Source organism: Crinia signifera, chromosome 6, assembly GCF_055691185.1.
Source record: "Crinia signifera chromosome 6, ASM5569118v1, whole genome shotgun sequence".
NCBI lineage: Eukaryota > Metazoa > Chordata > Amphibia > Anura > Myobatrachidae > Crinia > Crinia signifera.
Window position 1 is genome coordinate 130,074,032 of NC_139222.1, and position 17,121 is coordinate 130,091,152.

At 40.9% G+C, this 17,121-nt stretch overlaps 1 protein-coding gene across 5 annotated transcripts in view; it reads left to right on the forward strand.

Annotated features, from left to right (window-relative positions):
- CDK12 (cyclin dependent kinase 12) overlaps positions 1 to 17,121 on the forward strand; it is a 108,232-nt gene that overhangs the window by 17,138 nt on the left and 73,973 nt on the right. For all 5 annotated transcript variants that reach the window (XR_014444473.1, XR_014444474.1, XR_014444475.1 and 2 more), the window contains exons 3-10: positions 911 to 1,084; positions 1,439 to 1,578; positions 6,212 to 6,382; positions 6,476 to 6,665; positions 6,755 to 6,811; positions 7,158 to 7,259; positions 7,397 to 7,474; positions 14,584 to 14,700. Coding sequence is in view for 1 of the 5 variants with exons in the window: in XM_083147185.1 (XP_083003311.1) it covers positions 911 to 1,084; positions 1,439 to 1,578; positions 6,212 to 6,382; positions 6,476 to 6,665; positions 6,755 to 6,811; positions 7,158 to 7,259; positions 7,397 to 7,474; positions 14,584 to 14,700 (1,029 nt within the window). In the remaining 4 variants the exon portion in view is untranslated. The remainder of the gene's footprint in view (positions 1 to 910; positions 1,085 to 1,438; positions 1,579 to 6,211; positions 6,383 to 6,475; positions 6,666 to 6,754; positions 6,812 to 7,157; positions 7,260 to 7,396; positions 7,475 to 14,583; positions 14,701 to 17,121) is intronic.

Sequence of the window (17,121 nt, forward strand, 5' to 3'; positions counted from 1 at the left end):
TCCTGCCAGCTTGAACCAGTTTGGCCAGTATTCTGTGACCTCTTCCATTAACAATGCATTTTTGTTCATCATATTGTTAAGGCCATACACACTATGCGATTTTGAGCTCAAAGTACTGTAGCTCCCCTTTTCCCTGTTTTGAGCTAATTTGCTCTTAAAATCACCTAATGTGTATAGACGGGTGGGGAGCGCTAATGTACGTCCCCTGTATTACAAGGCGAGCAAACTACTTTCCATAGTCTCCTACTATAGAAAGTGGACACCACTGTAAAAATCACAGGATGATTATTATTATTATATATCGTGCATGGACAAAAATGCTTAGTGCATGCACCTTTTACTCAGTTTTCAATTTTGCATGCCACCATTTGTAAACTATAGAGATTGAAAATCTGATATCAGCAGTTACCCATGCCGTCTGGCACCAGCAATCATTTCCTGATCAAAATCTCACTTCATCTTAGTGTAAATAATTTACCCGGTACTTGTTTCCTAGCACGGCCACAACTATCATAATCGCGGTCATCGGGGGGTAAAATCGCCCGCGATTTCCCCATAGAGAACAATGTTAAATGCCTCAATTTACCCGCGATGACCACGATTTCCCATAGGAAACAATGTGAAATGGCTCAATTTACCCAAATTATCATAGGAACAATGGTAAATGGGCCAAAAACACCCCTGAACATTGAAATGTCCCCCCAAAAGTAGTTTACGCCACCACGTGATCAACGTGAACCCGAAGCGTGGCGAGCCCGCGAGGGGCGGCGGTACGCGTCCTCCGACCTTTTCATACCCCTATCAAGGTTTTTGATTTGCAATGCGCAAATTTGCTGCACTATATAAAAAACTGTTAACAAATAATGTAATATTGATCTTTTTTTTTTTTTAATGAAATTCTCATTCACAGTCCCATGGAGATTATCCCTCCCAAGCCAGTCAAAAGGAATAAGGAACACAGACCCCGGCATCTTCTAACAGATCTCCCTTTGCCACCTGAACTGCCAGGGGGAAATCCTTCTCCTCCTGAATCGCCAGACCCCAAAATGGTAAATGCTCCACAACCTGCAAGAAAAAGACCAAAGTAAGTTTGTACTTTTCTTTCAGGTAATATTGTTTGATACTTGTAGTTTGAAGTAGAACATAGCTATTCTCTTTGAACTGCAGTTTTTTCAGATTGAAATGTTAAATTAGATCTGCTGATTGGCAGCAAATATTAATTGGCAACCGCAGCACGTGCGCCACGTTGAGACATCAATTGATTTACTCTGACATTTATTGCAATTAAAAACAATCTCAACTTTTATTGGTTTCAGTTGCATGTCCTTAAGTAGTAAATACTGATTTTTAGCTGCAATTCACTAATAATTTAACCATGGATTAGAGAGAACTTTTCCAGCGCAAATGTGTTTTTCATGGTGCTCATTTGGTTTCTCAGAATATGCTGTCCTCGTTATGGTGAAAGGAAACAAAAAGAAATTGACTGGGGTAAACGCTGTGTGGACAAATTTGATATTATTGGTATCATTGGTGAAGGAACCTATGGTCAGGTGTACAAAGCCAAGGACAAGGATACAGGTATGAAAAATATACATGTTGTAGCATTTCCACATTAACCTTACATTGCTTGTGCTACCTAGACTGGCATGTGTAATAAGATTATATTTGTTATAGACCCTTTATGTTTAATAGAAAAAAAATGTCTGCAGTACTACATAACAACAATGTTTTAGGTGTTGTTTTTCGAGTACAGTAAGTGAAAATCAACAGATTGGTTAATGTAACTCTTGAGTTAAGAAAAGTAATTTGGTAAGAAATCTGTTTGGTTTCATTCATGGTTGAAACTTCAACGCTTAAGTACAAGAACAGAGTGCATTTTCCACGGAAGCTTCTGTAATGGATCCCGGTGGCTCCCACACATTAATTTTAGAAGGCATGTTCTGTTCACAATCTATGGAGGTGAGAACAGAAAATACCTACTATACTGTGTAGTGATGGGGAACCTTCAGCTGATGTTGTTGAATTACACCTCCCAGCATGCCCTGCAACCATTTTAGTATGGCCAAATAGCAAAACTGTAGCAGGGCATGCTGGGATGTGTAATTTAACAACAGCTGGAGGGACGAAGGTTCCCCATCCCTGACTTAAATACACCCCAGTAGTGTGTGGTGGTTCTTCATACTTACCATCCAAAGCTCATATTCTTCCTCTCCTATACCCTTTGGCTGCCAGGCACTATTATTATTATTATTATTGTCCATTGGAGCTGGATACTGATCTCAGGTCTGGCAATTTCAGACACTTTATATAAAGCTGTTTTAGGTTTATTTTCATTATTTAAATTTATTCTTCAATCCCCATGGCAGCCACTGGAATATTCTCCCTCTCTAGTTTAGACAGGATGTTTTTCTCGGAACTGATCACCTGGTGGTATATGATTTCACTCTTCCCCTTCCTCCTTTTCTCTTGTCTCCTAAACTAGTTTGGCTATGTAGGGAGTGTTCTATTTCTTTCCTGTTAGGGCTTACCTCTATGACGGCATAGGAGCTGAATGGAGTGGCTCCCTGGGGGGGGAGAAGGAAGTGTGGCCTGTCTAGGTTCCTGCAAGTGGTACCTCTTTGGGAGTGTGGCCTTTTCAGAGTCCTGCCCGCCTGCTTATTCGGCTGTAGCTGCCAAAAAACTGCACTGGAGCTGCTTCAAGGATTTGCGGACGGCAAGAGGACTAAGCCACGATGGTGCGGAGAGCTGTTATGTTGTTGCAGCATGACCGTCGTTAGAGGACTCCCTCATCCGAATGAGGGAGAGTAATGACACGTGGGAGAGCGCTTTAACAACATGGAGCTTTACACACTAGGCGATATTGTGTTTAGCTGGTTAGTGATGGACTATTTTTGTTATCCTATGCTGGGTACACACCTACAGATTTATCTGTCCAATCTGTCTGGTGGCAACAAAAATCTGTTAATGAATGAAAGCATATGATTTCATTTGCTCCCAAATGCTGGAATATGGACAAACATTATTTGTACAAATCTGTTAGATCAAATGGATTTAACCAAATTGCTAAGTAGAAAAATGGAGTGTATATCTGTCTGCGTGTTGATAGCTGCCTATAATCAAACTGAGATAAGGTTACCAACTAGTACATGGGTCCTCAAACTGCGGCCCTCCAGATGTGGTGAAACTACAAATCCCAGCATGCCTTGCCACAGTTTTCCTATAAGGGAGTGTTAAAACTGTGGCAAGGCATGCCGGGAATTGTAGTTTCACAACATCTGGAGGGCCGCAATTTGAGGACCCATGACCTAGTACCTTGTAACATCGAAAAGTAGGAAAGAGATCTCAATTATAAGAAAATGGGCGCTTATGACAAAAAGAAGCTACTCCCCTGTTCAGGTGATATGTCACGATGAGTCTCCTCAATTCATTGTTTTCATGGTAGAAAGTTTATGAAATGACAAAAAGGAGAGATGGAGGGCAAATCCCCTTGTATAATACAGTTTTGACTATCACATTTTTCTATGAACCAAAATTTCAATGAAATGGCTCACAACCACCTTTTCATACCCCCACTATCCACGTCGGCGTGGTTGATTTTATAAAGTGTGGCGAGCCACCGAGCCCGAAGCGTGGCGAGCGGGCGTGCATAACTTCACAGGTATACGCGGGACTCGCCACGCTTCGGGCTCGCTGCGCTCGCCACACTTTAAAGAGTCAACTCCATGCCGACATGGATAGTGGGGGTATGAAAAGGTCGTAGGACGCTTACCGCCGCCCTTCGTGGGCTCGCTGCGCGAGCCACGCTTCGGTTCCACGTTTATACTGGGGGGTGGCGTGGGGGTGCAATTAATATTGTAAGCCACCCATTAGGGTGCTTATACAATTTTTCATCGCATAGCGGGCTAAATTTGCATCGCAGTGCATCGGGTGTATGGCATGCAATGAAAAATTGTGCGATCACATATTTAACCAAATTGTCTGCAGGGTCATTGTCTGTTTTCAGCATTTGGGAGCAAATGATCAATTGTCATTTTCTTCAATACATGCCAGATTTTTGTTCCCACCCGACAGATTGGACAGAAATCTTTAGGTGTGTACCCAGCATTAGTATACATGCAGCACCAAAGAAAAGGCCATCTCCCTTCTCTGATTGTGTAGTTTCTGATCAAATATTCTCTGGATCCCAGGATAAGTATTTCTGTGATGACTCTGAAGAACAACTATTGTATTTGGAGCTGCAGGGTTATTAGAGGTCCAAGATCTCCGGCTGATTTTAACGATGAATGCTGTTTTTTCTGGTGAATAGAAATTTCCAGTTTTTGGATGTGAAAAAAGAAAGATGCCATGACGTTTAATATCATTATGGTAGAAAGTATGTTGAAAACATTTGTAAACCATTAATTATAAACATCCGGTGGATCTGTTAAAGTCGAGACATTTTTATTTGAATATAGGTCCTAAGAAGGTAGAGACATTCCTATTCATTAAATGATGAATGAGTTAATGTCCAAAGAATGGCAGAACTTGGGTAAGAAGCAAGGACCATTATCAAGGGTATCAATTCACCTATGAGGGATGAACAAATACTTAACTTGTGTATTATACCTAAAGAAGGCGCTGCTGAATTAACGGCTGGGAGAGCAGCGTATTCAGATTGGCTATATTTAGACTCCAGCAGAAGTTGCTGGCCATGGGGTAATAAAAGATTTCAAACTGTGCTTTTTAGTCCCTTTGCTGCTTAGGATTTCTTCATTAGTGCTCATTGCCTTTCAACATGAATATCACTTCTGTTTTGCTATGCGTTGCCCACACAAATGAAACCTTGTTATTCTTCAAAACTGATGTCAATCACTCCCTGTTGTGGATCCATGAGTCTTTTTTATGACCGATGCAAGTCTTTGAGGGTGGGAGCGGTGACTGCGGGTTGGTGGACCTTCCCACTCATACTTTTTTCCTTCAATCGCAATGATTATGCAAGGTGACGCTGGAGAGGCACCTTGATCCTTGTGGCTTTGGTTTGGTTGTGCAGAGCTTGGCTTGCAGATCTTCTAGGGACCTCCATCGATGCTCCCCTGCTTCTTCCTTTACAGCAGGATCTCCATGTTTATGCTGCCATCCAGATCTGACTAACTCACTTTGATGGGTTAGTTTTTGAGACCTCCATAATGCTTGAAATCCTCGTTCTGCCAGTATTATCAATGGTTTAGAGGACTGATTTGTGTTCGGCTACAGGATTCAACCCCAGCCAGCTCTTGTGAGTTCGATCATTAGGTTTTGTATTTGGGGCTCTATCTTTCTTTGTTAAAGGTACAGGCTTCAGCTTTTTGTGTTCTTTTCCACAGGCGGATTGCACTGTTGCCTGATATACGGACTTTCCTTGAGTGTGACTTCCACCTGCAACCTCTGTTTCTGTTGGCTCCATGGAACTTCTCTTGATTCATAGAGCTCTGGGTCATTCCTTTTCTTATGTGGAAAACACTCCCTTCTTGCAATCACAGCGTCCTGGAAAGTGTCAGACTTAAGCGCATTGTTTTGTTTCTCTGTTTCTTAACTGTTCTTCTGACACAATTACTAAGGTTGTTTTTAAGATTCACATCAACCAGGAGATTGTGGTCCCTTCTTTATTTGTACCTTACTCATTGGTGGAGGCCTCTTTTAGATGTTGAGGCCTCTCCATATTTATGTTGACACAGGACTAAGGATTTTTGCCTCTATAGAATGCCCTCCCTTACACAACAATATTCTTTTCTAGTTACGGTGAGTGTTCCCTGACAACTCCCCTCCTTAGCCAAGCTGATCAGCTTCCAAAACAACCTTCATAATTTGGCTACCCAATTGCATAACTTCTCTACCATCCACACAACACCTTGAAATGTTTTTCTTCACATTTACGTGCTCCTTGGGTCGTAATATACAGAACATTAGGATCATTTGTAATTTGGCAGGACCATTATGCAATAGGAAGCACCTATCCTTGTGTGTCAATGTCTATTTCCTTGTAGATTCTATGTTTGTGAGCAGGGCCTTCCTTACTGTTATTGTTTAGTTCTGTTCTTTTAGTGTTAAATAGCTGTGTTTTTTTAACCACAAAATATGCTGTGCTATATAAGAAACTCTTAAGAAATTAATTCATTTGTGTTTAATCTTCTGGCTGCATATTTGAATGCCACTGTTACCTAGAGTCTAACACTCAATGTAATGTTACTGTTAGGAGAACTTGTGGCCTTAAAGAAAGTGCGTCTAGATAATGAGAAAGAGGGATTCCCAATCACTGCAATCAGAGAGATAAAGATTCTTCGGCAACTCATACACCGTAGTGTCGTCAACATGAAAGAGATTGTCACTGACAAGCAGGACGCCCTGGACTTCAAGAAAGACAAAGGTGAGCGCAAAGTGCAGTGACTACACTTAAGTCCTAGGCATTGTGTGTCTATTAATCAGTTGATTTGTAACAATACTTATTCTTGTACCTGAGGTGCCTTTTACTTGGTATTTGAATACATGGACCATGACCTGATGGGGCTGCTAGAGTCTGGTTTGGTGCAGTTTTCAGAAGACCATATAAAGTCCTTTATGAAACAACTGATGGAAGGACTTGACTACTGTCACAAGAAGAATTTCCTGCACAGAGACATAAAGTGCTCCAACATCTTACTTAATAATAGGTAACAAAACAGAGTTAGATTTTTTTTTTTTTTTTAATTCTTGGCCATTGGGGGAATTCACTAAAAAAAATGTATTATGCTCATTGCAGTGGGCAGATCAAGCTAGCAGATTTTGGTCTTGCACGGTTATACAACTCTGAAGAAAGGTAAGACTTGGCTATCGTTTTTATAAAAAGCATTTCCATGTATTCATATAGTTAAGGCAAGTGTCTGCAATATTTAACCATCACCTTTAACATTTGCCTTCACTTATTTTGACATTTGCTCCAGAAAGTGGAAATGTCTGCCTAGGGTAGGACTCCCATTTGACTTTTCAACTATGGTGTGGTTGGTTAAGTCACTGATTTAACTGCTTGAGCCAAGTGCTCTGCTTTATCCGTTACATTATACAATTATCTGTCATATTTTGCGATAGTATTGTTACAATATGATTTATATTCTATTGTGGAACGTACAGGCTTTGCTCAGGCTAATGTCTGCTTTTCTTTCCAGTCGCCCATACACAAATAAAGTGATAACACTATGGTATCGACCTCCCGAGCTGCTTCTAGGAGAGGAACGATATACCCCCGCCATAGATGTGTGGAGTTGTGGGTAAGATGTAGCTGTCTGGGTATTGTCAAAGATTGCTGTAGTTCCACATTTTGTCTCGTTTGTCCATTGAAAGACTTGGCTAGTGCTAAAGAAATAGTTATCACCTTTTGATCCAATTATCTTTTGTTTCTTCTAAGCTGCATCTTGGGTGAACTGTTCACAAAGAAGCCGATATTCCAGGCTAATCAGGAGCTGGCTCAGCTAGAACTGATCAGGTAATTTTTTGTCTTTGCAGTGTACATTACAGATGTTTCCTGATTTCTTAACTGATGTGATTGCAACAGTTACACTGAGATGTGTGCCTGAACTTTCAATGAAGGCTTGTTTTATTACCACCATTTAGGTCTCTGTGCCCATCCTTAAAATAAAAGCACTTGTGTACATTTTGAAGATCGTGTTAGTTCATAATTTTCATATGCTAAAAGCCATAGCTATTCTCCTACCAGTGAGAGGTGTCAAACTGTTGTACAGTATGTAAAGGTCAGATCACTATCTGGCATGAAAAAAAGCTATTTTGTTCTATGTAAATATAAGTATATGCTAGTAAATGAGTGGAAGCACACTGTAATAAAGGGTTGGGTACATTTAAGCCAGAAACCAGTGCAAACAGGAGCCAAAAATGTTGAAATTAATAATTTGTGTGCACTTTACCGTTATTCTTAAGGTGGCAAAGGGGTGTACACACAGGCTCGGGATGGGAGATTTTGACTAAGTGAGTTGGCTTAGTCAAAATCAAGATGTTAAGTGCAAGGAGTTGACGCTGGTGTTTTATCGCCTTCCACTTTAACTCCAGTTTATGTATTTGCCAGGCTTAATACATCTGTCCCACTGTGACCAGTAGAGGACTGTCCTTTTTGTACTGATCATATTTTTATTGAACCCATGGGGGTAGCTTAACTACCGATGGCCAAGCTTCTCTTCCTTTGAAAGCTTTGCATAGCGCTGCGCTATCAAAGCTATTCACCCTGTGCTGACAACGCCGGGCAGAGGGAAAGCTGTTCAGTGTGTATGCGCTGAGTGGCTTTCACCCCCCATCGATGACAATGATCTTCGCTGTCCATACATGCTGGGCAAAATCGCCCAGTGTGTATGGACCTTTTAGTGGGGTTATCACAGCTATGAAGTACGGAGAAGGCATCCTGATATAGGCAGGCAAACTTTTTCTCCCTTAGCTGCTGAGGAATCTGATTCAGACTTTTCCTTTGACCAATGACGTTAGTGTGTCTGTCTCCTCAGTGGTAGAAACTTACACAGTACATGAGGATTCTCTTTTCCTGGCACATTGAAGCATTAGGACTTGAACATCTACTTTTTATATTCCTTTTGCCTGCAAGGAAAGGCCAGAGGGCAAGCATAGTTTCAGTTCCAGGATGCCTCTTCCAAAAGGCTACTAAGCTTTGTGGTAATCATCCTGGGCTGCAAGGCTCCCTGCTTCCAAAACAACTGACAAGACTACCGCATGACATGGGGTTTTCCTCACAGAGGATTCCTTTTTTTTTTCCTCTATGGTTTGGATGGAGGTCATGAAGGACACACAAGTCAGAGTAGTAGTCTCTCATTGATATGCGCAGACCTGTTCGTAAGCTGCTTCCAGTGCGATTTGTTTGCCAGTATTCTGACAGAGAAATCCTATCATAAAGAGCTATGGGGTTTTACTCTAACTTATTTCTAGATCAGGAGCTGTATAGCTCGTTACGCCCCATCATAAATTTGAAGGTTTTGAACAGATACAGGTTTCACACTGAGTTCCTTTGACCCATTATTGTGACTATGGAAACATGGGACTTCATGGAATATTTAGAGAGACATGATGCGTATTTACACATTCTGAAAGGTGTTCAGAATTCTTTCCATAGCTGTATGACCACCTGCTCCTGGCCCAGTCTCCAGCACTTTTGACGAGCCACAGCCAGTTAATGGTGGAACTTCTGTAGTCCCACAGTTTGAGAAGCAATTGACGACTCCTCTGCAAATTTTGTTCTCTGGTGCTCTACTGGATTTTGGCCTTTAATGGAACGTTCTCCCGGACAAGATTCAGACTTGCAGTCCATGGTTCCCTCATATTTTTTTTTTTTTTTTTTTTACCTTCAGAGTATTCATCCATGTATGTATATGCTCTGTTCCACTGCTGACATTTACAACTGGAAGATTTGGCCTGGTGGAACACATCAAGGCACAGACAATAGTCCTCTTGCCTGAGGTTCGCCATTCCCTATTCTGGTGGCTCCAGCATCTCCTGTGGATAAGGGCAACCCGTTTTGGATCCAGGACTTGTTTCTGCTCACTACTGATGCAAATCTCTGAGGTTGGGAGGCTGTGTCAAGTCAGCAGTCATTTGTGGCCGCTTGAGAAGTACCATCAGCTGGTGTTTAGGATTGGGAGGCAGGATTTCTATGCTGCCAAGATGTACATGCTGGGGAGTGCACTTTGCATCTGGCTGTCTTCTGGTAGCTGGTCAATTGCTGGAGTCTGCCGGACATAGATCTGATGGCATCTCGGCATAATCACCAGCTGCTGAGGTACTGCTTCCATGCCAGGTGCTTTTCTAGTGGACGCTTTGCTAGTTCTTTGGCTTTTTCTTTTGTTGTAAGTCTTCCTTCCAGTTGCGTTAATCCTAGGAGTTCTTCACAAGATCAAGCCGGGGAAAGCATGATGATCCTGGTGGCTTCGGTTTGGCCCAAATGTGGTATGCCCATTTTCTAAATCTCTGTTGCTGATCTTCTGCGACTTCATTCTGGTCTTCTGTCTCAAAGCCCTCGACTAGGCCTACTTTTTTTTTTTTTTTTTAATTTAAGTAATTTTTATTGGTTTTACCAAAGAAGGCAAACTGATCCTACTTTGCCTCATGTTCGACCAGGACTTTCAGTCCTAGATCTTTCTGGCTTTTGGAAGTCGGGAGTTCGACCTATAAAATACAGGTCTCCACTCTTACTTTGCTTTTTCCATGGCATTTTTGCTTGGTAAGCTACAAGTCCAGCTGCCATTAGTTCCTTCGGTGGCTACATGAACCTGTCCTTGGGTTTTCAGATGCTTCAGTCTGCTCCTTTTGAGCCTTTGGACACTGCAGGTTTGCTTTGGCTCATGTGGAAAACTACTTGCTATTGTGTTGGCCCAGTGTGTGTCCAATCTAAGCAAGTTATCTTGCTCTTCACCCATTCTCATTTTTCATGCATATATGGCTGTTCTCCGAACATAGTTGGGCTATATACCCAAAGTTGTCTTGTAATTCTACATCAGTCAGCATATTGCTGTACCATTGTATGATGCTCCCAGCTCTTCCGCAAAGGATTCCTCTGTAGATGCTTTCAGAGCTATTTCCACTTATGTGGACAGGACCAGAGCCCTTTGGATTCTCTGTTTAACTTATGGCTTTGACAAGCAGTATAGGCCATCCTCAAACATGCCTTTGTAAGGTGGCTGCGCTCAACTAAAGGTGAAGGCTGTCATACCTTCCTTCAGTGTTTTTCCAACCACAGTGCGTAGTTCTATTTTTTAAATATAATTGGCCCCATACATCAGCAATCACAATTTATGGATTTCCAGATACAGGGATTTTTTGGCCAGATAAATGGATTTTACAATCTATCTGACTGCCCACACATTACAGATTTATTTCAGTGATCGGCAGATTTTTCCATCTAAAGATTGCATCTCCATATCTGGAAATCTCCCAATCCATTGTCATTTCAGTTGTTCATAATGTAAATAGATGAAGAAGACGAATTGGGAATGCCCACACATATAAAAAAGATCTACAGATAATACCAGATTATTAAACATGTTTAATAACCTGATTAAGCAATCGATTGGCGATTTTGATTGGGATTGCCAAAAGGGGGAGCCCACACATCTAAAATTAATTGTGGCAATCCTATCCATATCTGAAAATTGTCACAATTAATTGCTGATGTATGGGGCCCTTAACATTACAAAATTCAAAACTTAAGAAATATACATGAGGATTGATACACCTTTAAACAAAATAAGCAATCTAGTAAAACAAAAGATTACAACAATCACAATGATCAAGCATGATACAAACAAATAGTCTTGAATAAAGATATGTATTATCTCCGAAACGAGGACCATTAATAAGAGATTCAAGATTGTACCATTCAGTGAGATGGAAATATATCTCAAGGTGTCTTTTTAAGATCTATGTATGTATGTATGTATGTATGTATGCATGCACATATGGGAGCCAGACGGCAAAGATTTTGTTTTTGTCAATTTATCTTTATTTAAAGATATTTACATCCATAGAAAATGTGATATTCTGGGGTATAGAAGTTGAATACTCAAGTTACTGGGATAGGTATGGTTTTCTTGGTGTCAAATGCCAAATTCAATAATTGTATTTGATTTACCTTTTTGATAAATCAGTTGTAATCTTTCTTAAACATTTCCCAAAAGGCCCAACATTTTATCAATTTTCAAGAATTTTTTTAACTATCCTGTAATGTAATTCTCCAGAGCCATCCAGAGAGTTTGTACTTGGGTACATTACAATAAGCAATGAATTTTGTATCTGCATCATGTTCTCCACATTTGTAGGAGTTTGAGTCTCCTATTAAATACTTCAATTTTGGGTGTGAAATAAGATCTAGGTTTTTATTTAGAAAGATATATGCCTTAAGTATTTGTTTTATGGAGAGGTTTCGAAATCCTGTTGTCCATTTCACCATACCTATTGTATATTAAGAGCAGGATGAGCAGAAGTATACATTTGAGATGTAGTAAATTGGGACCAATCCTAGTACGAACAGTGTTATCTAAATTATTTGATGTGTCTAGATTTGTAAAAAAATTAATGACTGTATAAAAAAAAAACATGCTACGATTAGTGCAAATTTATCGAATTCTACACATAATTGCAAATTAACGCTATTGTACCCAAAGCACTCGCTTTCACGCATACTTTTTTTTTTTTTTTTACCAACCCACATCCCATCCCTTCTTTTAACCATTGTAGTTAACGTCTCTTTTGACTTCTTTCTTCTAAGTTCCCCCTATACCACTGATTCTACAGTTGCCTGCTCCGTACTCTGTGACAGATGTCATGATGCTAAGCCAGGGCTGGGCAATAGCGGCCCTACAGCTGTTGATGAACTACACATCCCAGCATGCCTTGCATCAGTTTCAGCATGGCCACATAGCAAAACTGATGCAAAGCATCCTGGGATGTGTAGTTCATCAACAGCTGGAGGGTCGCTATTGCCCAGCCCTGTGCTAAGCCATAGGCACTGCTGTGCTTGCCTACTTCTGGCATCTCTGATGCTACTGAAAGTCATGGGTTTTTTATTTTTTATGCAAACATTTTTATTAAAGTTATAGAGAAACATACACAAAAGAAACCTTATGGTGCGTACACTGTGAGATTCCCGTGCTATTTGACTTAAGATTTAAGTGCTATGCAATCTTTGCTATCTCTGTACTTTTAACATACAGTTCATACAATCAGCATTAGATTTGCACTATATAGTCACTGCTGCCCTGTCTATCTGGGTTTAGATTTGTGCTTTCACGGGAGCACTCAACGGGATCGAAAGGTAAAAAACCTATGCGATCCGCATACGATTTTGACTATATAAAGTGATAGAGCATCTCGTGGGTAACATTAGTATAGTATGCCTATAATACCTCCATTAGGTCTCACTCATCCAGACCTATCATTAATATTGATGGACACCTTCAAGATAACTATTCTTTCAGTACCAAGAGCATAAGGGGAGTCCAATCATTTGGGTCAGATAGCAAAATAATTTTGGCTAAATAAATGTGCTTCTTATGGGAAACAGTTTTGTTCATAAGTTATCCAGGCCTTTACAGCTGGCCCCTCAGGAGCCATCCACTCTCTGGCTATGTATACTTTTGCCAGCATACACGTATTGATAACATAACTTCTAACATGTTTTATCTGAGACTAACTAAAGTGGTTAACAAGTCAACTGGTATACCTGTTGAAACCTAAGTACATTTTACACCACCCTAGAAGGGGACAATACATGGGCATTTCCACAGCAAGTGCCAAAAATGCCCTTCTGGAGAACTGTACTTAGGGCAGTTACTTATTTCTCCCCCAATAGTGAACAGCTCCGGCGTAAGATATATCATTGGTCATTTTTATGGTGGGTCTGCAGCAAATTTTAATACAAAATTGATACCAGGTGTCTATAACCCTTAAATGTTAACATAAGCTTTACTGGGGAATCCTGAATTAGTGGAGAAACTCCAACAAATTTTGTAGCCAGTGCGTGCCTAAGCTGAAGGTATCTATAAAAACGGTGCATGGTATAGAGCAGTGGTTCCCAACCTGGGGTACTAGTACCCCTGGGGTTACTCTGCAGACCAATTGGGGGTACTTGAAAATAACATTGGTAATGGCGGAAGAAGGAAAAGTCTTTTGATGGCGGCAGAAGACTCCCATTGCCATGGAGACGAACCACGTTGTGTCACTTTTGGTTCTGTCTGCAGCGTCATTAGTGTCTCCTTGACAAGCAATCCACTAGGAGCTACCTACGCTGCCCTCAAACATCAGCAATCATCTGCCCCGTGTCAGGTGTCGAGAAAGCAGTGGCATTATTCCTACAGGCATTAGTGGGAACCCCGATGACAGTATACAGCCAGCGGCCAGACACAGAGGATTCCTGACTGCATACTACTCCTCCACTACTCCTTAATATAAGGACACGCATTAGTACACGCATACTGCTCACTTCCACTACACTTGTAAGTACTGTGGATATTTCAAATTGAGATGGGGGTACTCTAATCAAGGGGTACGGGAGATAAAAATGGTTGGGAACCACTGGTATAGAGTATTGCTGAAGTTGCTGAAATGACTTAAAAATCCCATTAATGTACAAATTACCAAGGGTCTTATTCTCCCATTTATTCTATCCCTTTTTAACTTGTAAAGAAGAAAGGTCCCGGAGCCTGTAATTAAGGGGAGTGTCAGGGTCCCAACACACCCTTCCCACACCTTTTTTTTTTTTCTTCAATTCAGCTGTCACTGTATGTACAGTATGTTGTGTTTTTGTCTTTGTTTTTATTGCTGGGAATGATATATGCATAGCCTCTGTATAATCAAATGATTTGCTGGAAATGTTTATTTAAGCAAAATGACCATTTTACAGCCTAGCAGGTTTAGTTTTAATACATTTTATTCAGTCTGTGCCCTGTTTAGTGGTCTATAGGAAGTCATCTGCTCTCAGTAATTTTAAGATTACAAAATTTAGGCCATATTGATACGAAAATTTATTTAGGGTAACGTGATCATCACATTTAACTTATTTATCTGTATTTTTCTTTGTAACTTTCCCAGTCGCCTCTGTGGAAGTCCTTGTCCAGCTGTCTGGCCAGATGTCATCAAGTTACCATATTTTAACACCATGAAACCGAAGAAGCAGTACAGACGACGGTTAAGGGAGGAGTTTTCCTTGTGAGTCTAGTTATGTTTGTAAAGCCGTGTGTGTGTGTGTGTGTGTGTGTGTGTGTGTGTGTGTGTGTGTGTGTGTGTGTGTGTGTGTGTGTGTGTTCCATCTTAAAATGCCTAATGTTGTAGTTTTTCATTTTCATCCACTGTTGGTCATCAGTGAAAAAAAGATGAAAAAGTTTTAATTGGAGGCATATAAATGTAAAAACAGAAATCAACCCTTTGAGCGCCAACGTTGCATTTTAAATCCCCTAAAATGCCAGCGTCGCTCACAGCGTCTGTTCTTTTTTTGGGTGCAATATTTAACTAAACGTCAATGAATTGGCTTGGCTGTATTTGTATTTTTATACATTTTTAGCAAATATTTGAGGCTCTCTTACAGCAACGTTGGCACTCAAAGGGTGAACCTTCACATGTATTAATTAGGGAAAAACATGAAATATCTGTACTTAGCTCATACCCACACCCATTTTATAGCATAATGGCAACTTGTAATCTGCCAATAACCTGTCATTTTTATACCTACATGAATATTCCACATACCAGTGGTGCAACTTGTGGCCCAGGTACAAAAATATAATTTGAGCCCCCCTCCTCCACATCATCCCAAGTTCACCATATGCAACACTGCATTGGGTGACATGGAGAAGCAGAGGGTGTGTGACCGGGAAAAAAAATAGTGGGCGACAGGGGCAGTAGTGGGCCCCTTTGTTCTCAGGAAACTGCACCAATGGTAGTTCTACCTATGCCACATACCAAGCTGTGCATTGATTCCTAAACTTTCCTGGTCAATGAATGTAGTTTTGCAGATTCCATGTAAATTATAAAATGTTTCTTTATCGTTTGTCTTTTGGGGATCTTACCGCTGGAGTATAGAAGTTTGACTCTTTAAGAAATATATTACAAGTCTGCTAATCTATAGTCTTCTACATCTCCCTATTCAAAACTGAGCACAGAGTAGCATCTGGTCAACATTAGTCTTGGTTCTCATTTAAATCTTCAACTGCGGCTACAGTTGGCAGCATACGTACAGTATTGTGGCAGTGTGCTACAAAGGAACCAGGGGTGCTTATCTATTAAGCCCAGGCTAAAGTGTGTTTTACTCATTTTGGAATTCAGTAATCAAAATTAAGCAGCTGTCATCAGCTTATTTTTTAAGGCAAGGTTGAAGTGTCATTTGCCTGTCAGTCTGGTGGGGGTGGGGAAGAGAAAGGGAGAAGTCTAGGGTATAAAAGCCTGCCTGGACATTTGTCTGTAAAACTGATGCTGGAATAGCTGGTGGTGGCTAATAAGGCTCCTCCTCCTCCTCCTCCTCCTCCTCCTCCTCCTCCTCCTCCTCCTCTTCCTCCTATTCTTCTTCCTCCTCCTCTTCCTCCTCCTCTTCCTCTCTTCCTCTTCCTCCCTTCCTCTCTTCCTCTCTTCCTCCCTTCCTCTCTTCCTCCCTTCCTCTCTTCCTCTCTTCCTCTCTTCCTCTCTTCCTCTCTTCCCTTCCTCCCTCCCTCCTCCACCACATCCTGAGTACATTCTCAATACTTGTTTACGGTTTGGAAGGTGGGTCAAGTCATGACTACCGAGTAAGAACCCATATATTGTGCATAGTGGCCTATCCTAAAAAGTTGACCATGTTTTGTGCATAGCCCTGGCGAAGATGCAAATATCAGGCAGCTTAGCATTTGCTTGTTGGTTTCCTTTCCACACTGTTTCCCACTGAAAACAGGGTCAAACACAATATATAATAGTCCCAATATTTGGGGGAAAACCACTTCATATGTACTGCTTATTAAAAATAGGATTTGAACCTTAGTGTGTTTGGCATGCTATATGTTGTCTTAAGAGTAGTTGCTGAATTTAAGATGACACAACTCGTCCTATCCTTTGCAGGTCATGTCTTATTTGTTCTAGAACTAGATAGAATTTGCAGCCAGACTACAGTAGAGAAATTTCCTTTGGGCCCATCAAGAAAGGACAGATGGACACTAAGGTTCAGCATAAGGAAAGAAGTCAAATGTCCAGAGTGCAAAACGCCGCTTCTAATGGTGGACAATATGGAGGAAAAAATGTTAACTTTGATGGGCAATCTACTAGTGTTAATATGATCTCCTCTTCTAGCAACCCATCTACATCTATTCTGGTATTAGTGGTTGTGGATACCAGGGTGAAAGGGTGTAGTTTGTGAATTTAACTTGGTGTACTGATCCCTAAAACCTTGTACACCATCAGCCTTTTTTACACAAAAAGTCAGCTAGGGGAAAACATTTTGTCATTAATCATATCCGGGATGGCCAGTTCCCTGAAAATTCTGTTCAGGCGGGTATTTTCAAGATTGAAGTATTTGAGGTCTGTCCTAAACCAAATGAAGAAATACAAGCTCAAGGAAGTATACCTATAGCCCCATACACACTAAGCGATATTTCAAATGATATCGCT